Here is a 7500-nt window from a genome sequence, read left to right as displayed (position 1 = left end):
GCTGTCTGAAAATGTTCCAAACGATAACAGCTAACCACATACAACACTCATTTGTCAAGCGACATTAGATGAATTGATGACAGGGCTTTAGTGACGATAAAACTGTTCATACACATATTTTTATTTTGTGTGTGTGTGTCTGTCTGACATTCTCAGATGTTCAGATCAAAAAATGACAAGTAAACGCTGGAGGGATCATTGTCCTGAACAGTACTGACAGACTTTGATAAATTTATGACAGATTTTCATATACTCATTTATGGCACTCTAAGTGTACATAAGCTCTTTTTATTTCCACACAGCATTGTGTTTGCATATGGGTCTGTCTGTATTAGGATTTGTCAAGCACAGCAAGTCATGTGAGTGGGGGAAAAAAGAGAAAGCTATCTTTAGGTGAAGATGTCTGTTTAATCTCTGAGAGAGAGAAAGAGACGGAGAAGGAGAGAGGGAGAGAGAGAGAGAGAGAGAGAGAGAGAGAGAGAGAGAGAGAGAGAGAAGAGGGAAACCCTGTTGGATGTGCTGGTAGAGATGGCAGGCAGTGGACTGCTTTATCTGCCGATCTCCAGGCATCTCAGAAATGCTCCTGAAAGTGGATGATTTAACACGCTCCTCCACTGTTCACATCCAAACTGGATGGAGAAAGAAGCTTAATCCACTTTATCAGAGGCCTGTCAAACTGCTGAGGCTAAACCCTAATCAAAGAGACAACCAGGTCACCCAGGATCCAGAGTCGAAAGCAAAAAAACCTCCCCCCCCCCCCCCCCCAAAAAACAGTTCAATTCACTTTATGATCTGGTAATTGACTGCAGGACTTAAAGGAGCATTGACCTAGAGCTGGTTTCTGTCTAAAGATCAGAAGTGTACAGTATAGCACTAGAGCTAACACGGGCTGTTGTTTTGATGATAACCGTTGTTTTTTTTTTCGATCACCGATGTATTTACAGGAGAGCTTGAGATGGTGGGTGAGGAAACGGAGCCCCGAATTCGTTTCCGACAAGCGCTTCCCATGGGAACCACGTGGGGACCTTTCCAAGGAAAGATTGAGATGCCTGCAGGAACTGGAAGCGACACGGTATGTCAGTGTATTTCCTAGTTCCTCTCTTTCAACTTTGTTTAGGTCTAGATTTGACTTCGGATGTGACAGAAAAGATTTTGATCAATTTGATTTTCAAAAAAACCCAGCTTACTTCGATTCCTAATTTTTTTTCTCTCTCAACTTGCTGATTTACTTATTTTTCATTCAATAGACATTTGATGAAGAAGATAACAAGAGAGAAAGAATGGATGGAAGGATAATTAGAGATGAGGGTGATCTGGAGAGAGAGTTATTGAACTATCTGTCTGTTTACAAATGTTTCGGAAGTTTAGGCCATTAGAATGTGTGTTTGAATGGGGTCCAGACAGTGGGAGAGAATGTGTTGTCTGTGTGTGTGTGTGTTAGACAGCCGGGGGGAAAGAATACAGAGAGAAGGAGTGAACGTGTGTCATAGAGAGAGAGAGAGAGAGAGAGAGAGATACAGAGAGAGAGATACAGAGAGAGAAGGACTATGTGTGTGTTTTGAGGAGAGAGAGAGAGAGAAAGAGAGAGACAGATAGAGAGTGAGAGAGAGAGAATGCGTGTTGAGAGGAGTGAGAGAGAGAGAGAGAGAGAGAGAGAGAGAGTGAGTGAGTGAGTGAGTGTGTGTGTCACGGGTAATCTGTGCCCGTGGCAGGTTCCCCCTCTGAAGCGCACTGGTATCGCAGGCCCATTGTTGCGGTTGCTGTCAGAGCAGGCAGAGTGTGATGCAGGCCTGGGCTCGTCTGATAAGGGGAAAGAGGATTCAGCGAACAGGGTGGGAGAGGAGAATCACACAGACAGAATGCAGTGGAGCTACACTCAGCTCAGCTCTCACTCATATTCCCACACACACACACACACACACTTAGACACACTTAGTCTACATTCACACACCTATAATATTCACTGTGAATATCTGAATGAACCTAGATGGAAGATTCTAGAAAGTGGACAAGATATGACCTGTCATTGTTTGAAGTAATCAAACACTTTCAGCAGCAGTGATATTCTCAGTTAAACAAAAAAGCGTGGTCTGATTTGGCTGCTTAATGTGCAATATGAAAATCACAACATTAAAGAGCAGCGCTGATTAGAGAACAGATAAAAATTTGTGATTAGAGTTGATTAGAGCGCTACTGATTAGAGGGCCGATAAAATTGTTCTGAATTCATCAAAGGAAGAACACACACCCATAGTCGGAGAGAGAACGCGTGACAATGCTCCGCAATGTGTGTCAGTCGCTAGAACTTTCCGCTCCTTCAGCTCCAAGACGGAAATAAAGAGATCAAGAGGCTCATGGTCTAAGGCTTCTGTGATCTCTCAGGTTTGCTGGACGAACCTACACCCACAGGAAGATGGATGCCCGAGAAAGGGTGGCAAGGCCAGGCTGCTGAGGACTGATAACTTCACCCCCCCCCCCTCCCCCCCTCCCCCAACCCCTCCATCCTCCAACCCCTCTCCACTGTCCTCCTCCACTCCTCCGCATCTCAGTCACCCCTTGCTTCTCATCCTTTCTTTCTTTCTTTCTTTCTTTCTTTCTTTCTTTCTTTCTTTCTTTTCTCTTCTTCCGTCTGGGTTCCGAGACAAACCCCTGTCAGATGATCCCCGGCTGTGGCCTTGGCCCAGGCCTGCGAGGAAGATGACAGAATTCAGCAAAAATGCAGATCGGGGAGAGAGCGTCCGACGCATCCGCCGCGTTATCAGGCTAACGAAAGATAAAGGGTTATGATTAAACGCTGAGAGAAAACGTCTGGAGAATGCTGCTCACCCTTCCCCCCGGCTGTTGGTATAAAGTCATCAAAATAATGCTAATTAGGCACCAGAGCTGTGGTGAAATATATGGGAAGGCAAATATGGTGTTGTTGAATCTCTCTATGGTCATATGGAAATTAAGACTGACTTGTGCTTTGTAGTGGCCAAGACAGTGTCCAGAGAAAAGAATCATCATTAGCATGTTATCGCTTTGCTAGCTGGCGAACCTGTTTATATAACTGACAGTCTTGCATTCAGGATGGATAAAGATTGAGATAGTTTTCAATATCTTAACAGATGCCCCATTACCCAACAGAATTAAGCCACAGCCTAATTGGCTCTTCAGTAGTCAACTGTGCCAAAATGTGCACAATAACTCATAAATAGGCCATATCCTGAAACATTAGCCTTAGGGAGACTTATCAGGGTTGTGATGAAAACCTGACAAAAGTCTCTCTTAATTTGGACATGATCAGAGAAGTTGGTTTGTTCCATAGGCCGCTATGGGATGTACATGTACATTCTGCGTTTTGCCTGGTGGTCTGACTTACTCCGATACAAATCTTACAACTAAGGGTCTAAATAAGAGCCTATCTCTCAGGGAGAAGGATATAAAAACATCAGGGCAGTCAATAATATTCACCCACTTACGAAAGAAAGAAACGTCTTATCTCATTGATTTGTGTTTCCACAATCCCTCAAAATCGCTAAAGCTTAGCTCTTAAAATGGAGTCCTCAAACGGAGCACCCTGAAATATGCTGAAGTACCCCGACACGCCCTTGTGAGTAAGTGACTTGAATTACACAGACAGCTGAGAAATCGATGATTTCTTTTTATACTTTTGGAGAAGCACCAAGACACAACACATGTTGGTACAGGTCCCCATGTATTAAAGCCCAGGAAGGTTACATATATCATGAAGTGTTTCCCTGACATCAAACTGTAATAGATTAGAGCTACAAGGCTTCTGTGACTTCTCCCTTGTCGCTTTTCTAAACTGTTCCTCTCCAGCAGGCTTGTTTTTGCTTTGTTTTGGGGGTTTTTTTATCCTGTTTTGGAGAAATGGTCCATCATGTCAGGTTTGGGCGGCGAAAATACATGGCCTGATGCGGCCAAAGTCATTTTCCTTCGGATTATTAAGTATGGGCTCCCGGGTTCCTTTTGAAACACACACCGGTTCTTTACATTCTTCAACTGCCGGGCTCAGGAAGCCGGAGCGATGGGGCAGATATCGCTCTACAATGTGCCTAAAGATCAGTCATCTCTATTTTGTTCCCCCCTCTCTCTCTCTCCCTTCTTTTTTCTCTCCGAAACCATCTGAATACTCCGTAGGATTCCAACACCCCACCCCAAAGGACCAGATCACATCAGGTGGAAAAAATTCAGAGCGGACTGTAACAATACATCCATTCAAGCCATCCATTCAAGCCAGAGTACCGGGGAGCAAGCCTAACTCCAACCTTGCCTGCCCCCACCCCCCCTAACCCCCAAACCCCCCACACACACATGTCTCTGAGAAGTCCTGCCTCTGCACCTCATCTGTGAAATAGCCTATTAACACAACTGGCCAAGTGTGCTTCTTTTTTTGGCGGTTCAGAATGGGATGAATCGAGTGAACGCATGTGTGGAAAAGCAAATCAGATGCGAAAAGTTGTGTTCTGGTGTACATTTTATGTATGTCTCGTTCTGTTTTTGTTTTCTTTCCAGAAAGCTCCTGCAGTTCTGAATGGAGGTCCCAAATGGTTGCAAGATGTGGCGTGGGTCAGTGCAGAGGATGGGAAGAACAACTGTGCTGTATACAACAAAGGTTAGCCCCTCCCCCTTCTGTCCATACAGTGACTAAGCAGCCAATCCCCTTCCCGCCCCCTGGCCAACATTACACTCATCATTATATTTATGAAGAAGCTCTGCTTGTAAATGGACAAACAGGTTACAGCGTAGGGTTAAATTAGTAAAATTACTACTGTCCCATCAAGGATGTTTTCAGCACACCTGAGTTTTTAAGGAAGCTGTAACCATGACACACAGAGTGAATGTAATCCTTTCTCAAAGGCGAAAGAAGAAGAGGAAGAAAAAGGAGATTCTCCACGAGAGAACATTGACCTCTGGTTATTCATCAGCAAACTGAACGTGTAACAGTTACGAGATAGCCCTTTATTGGATTCTAATATTCTTCCTGGCCATGAAAGCGATACTTATGCTAAACTCTTCTATTTTTTTTTAATCTGGCGCAGCTTAATTGATTAATCTACTTACAGTACATATGTAAGTTCAACAGAGAACTCTCTCTCAGTAATATTAAAAAGACTCCAGGAAATATGAGATTTAAAGGCTAAGATCACATTTATCTGTGAACAGAGAAAGAGAGAGAGACACTGAGTCAGAATAATAGCAGAACATCTAAAGCAATGTCAAATTTCATTATCAGTGTATTCAAACAGCTCTGTACCCTGAAGGGGTCTCCTTGACTCCTCGAAGCAGTGACACGATTGTGTTTAATTAAAAGACAACAGAGATTGAACTGAATGGCTTTCTATGGGAAATTATTAATGAGTTTGACTGAGAGTGTAATTGATAAGACTCAGTCGTAGGATATCTGTTGAAACGTTTCAACAGCTGAGCAGACAGAGCCAGGAGAAGAATTCCACTGCAGTGGTTATCTCTACTTTTCTTTCTTTTACCTTTTTTTTTTTTTTTTTTTTTTGCTTGTTTGTTCCTGGAATTTTTGATGCATAGTACAAGTGCGTTTTTCATTTTCATTTTTTTTTTTTTTTTGGGTAAACAAGGGAAGAGCCAAATGAGAAGTTCCTTAGTGAACGAGTATGAAGTTTAGAAAAAAAAAAAAAAACCCACCACGGAGTATAACTCTTAAACATGTGCTCTCTATATGCTCTCTATCCTGTCAGAGGGCTTTGGGCTTATCTTGAATGACTGTCGAGTCTGGAAGTGTCAAGGCGAAGGGAAGAAATATATGAGATTATTACGCTGCTGGATGTTGTTGGGGGTTGTGATGCATCGTAAATCCTAGTTTGATCACGGTGGATGGTTGGATGAGGAGACGACGAGCCTTAAGCCTGCGTGCTAGGACTGCTCCCAGTGGTGAACATAACTGAGTTCGTTTTTTTTTTTTTTTTTTTTTTGCCTTACCCTGGTCATTAGATAGCTGGACTCATCTGTCTCACTGCAGTTTATCAGCTTTCACTGTTTTAGTGATTGACGGACTATCTGACAGCATTGTGGCTCTCTGCAGCAGTGATGAAAAACGTAATGGAAGTGCACAACTCCGGCAAGGTGAAGCTAGGGGCACTGAAGAAGAAATAAAAAAAAAAAAAAAAAAAAAAGGGAACTGGCATGGCTTTGGAGCAGGAAATGGGGGGGAGGGGGTTGGCTTATCACTTTTATAATATCCTTGGTTTGGTGGATAACTGTAGACAGACAGAATAGAAGCCCAGCTACCTATTGAGTCTACGTTGAAAAGATTTATACTGTATGTGAACCTGACAGCTGATTTTGCTTACGAGCGTAAGAGTGGGTGTTCACAGTGTAGTGAATCAGCCAAAATAGATCCAGTGAGGGGGAAACTTAGAGCAATCTGCAAGGAGACAGAGAGAGAGAGAGACAGAGAGAGAGAGAAAGAGACAGAGAGAGAGAGAGACAGAGAGAGAGAGAGAGAGAGAAGGACAGCGAGAGAGAGAAGGCAGAGAGACAGAGGCAGAGAAACTGTGTGAGTCAAGAGGCAAGTGGTGTGTGTGTGTGTGTGTGTGTGTCTGTGTATGTGTGTTTGTGAGAAAGAGAGAAAGATCACACAGGGTTAAAGATGATTCTTACGTTATCTCAAGACACGCATAACATGCTGCTCACACCAGGAATGAGACAGAAATTATATGAATCAAGGCATTTTTTTTTTCATGTGTTCCCTCAAGACACTGAAGATTGTGTTGTTGACACTGACTTTTTCTTTTAACAATGATGACAGGCATTTTCTTACCCAGGAGACATGTATTTATTTATTTTTTTGAAGTTTTCATAAATAAAAACACTTTAAAGAGAATATTTGAAAAACCTGGCCTTCCCTGGCGAAATGGATGAGTGTATAATCTTCACTCTGGAGGAGTTTTTTTTTTGTTTGATATACACTTGAGAGGACTTTGGCAGAGACAAAGTTTAATTGAGTTTTTCTTAAACCAACTGGGAGAAGTGCTGGAAGGTACCAAAGCAGTTGTACGTAATCTTCTCTCTTCTAAGATGCTCTTTGGAATATGATCTTTTCTTCCCTTTTCTCTATCTTCTTCACCTCCCTCTCTCTCTCTCTCTCTCTCTGTCTCTCTCGCTCTCTGTCTGTCTCTTTATTTCTTGCTTTTTCACAATGTTTGAAAAGAGAGAAAGGGTCCCAAACTGTGATATGTCCCCAGATAATCGTAATAACTTCTGTTCTGATTTTCTTCATCTGTAGTCGGTTCCATTGTTCTTGAGAGATCTCTGAGATCCACCCAGATTTCCCTCTCCAATCCCCTTCTGAAGAGTGCTGCATCCGCCGCAGCGCTTGAAGAGCGCTTGTGACGTTTCCCTCTAGCACAATCTCTGTCTAGCCTCCAGTCTCTTCAGGGTCTGGCTAGAGAGAAGATATACTGGCCGAGATAATGATGCAATTTGCATGGCACGTCAATCATTCGCCACTGCACCCCGGTAC

At 43.1% G+C, this 7500-nt stretch overlaps 1 protein-coding gene across 1 annotated transcript in view; it reads left to right on the top strand.

The window, feature by feature from the left end:
- Window positions 1-7500, top strand: part of zfpm2b (zinc finger protein, FOG family member 2b) — a 25033-nt gene that overhangs the window by 9270 nt on the left and 8263 nt on the right. The window contains exons 4-5 of the mRNA XM_030788459.1: window positions 945-1076; window positions 4522-4617. Coding sequence (XP_030644319.1) covers window positions 945-1076; window positions 4522-4617 — 228 coding nt within the window. The remainder of the gene's footprint in view (window positions 1-944; window positions 1077-4521; window positions 4618-7500) is intronic.

This window comes from Chanos chanos, chromosome 12, assembly GCF_902362185.1.
Source record: "Chanos chanos chromosome 12, fChaCha1.1, whole genome shotgun sequence".
NCBI lineage: Eukaryota > Metazoa > Chordata > Actinopteri > Gonorynchiformes > Chanidae > Chanos > Chanos chanos.
Note: the sequence above shows the minus strand (reverse complement) of the source record. Positions and strands in the feature narration are given on the sequence as shown.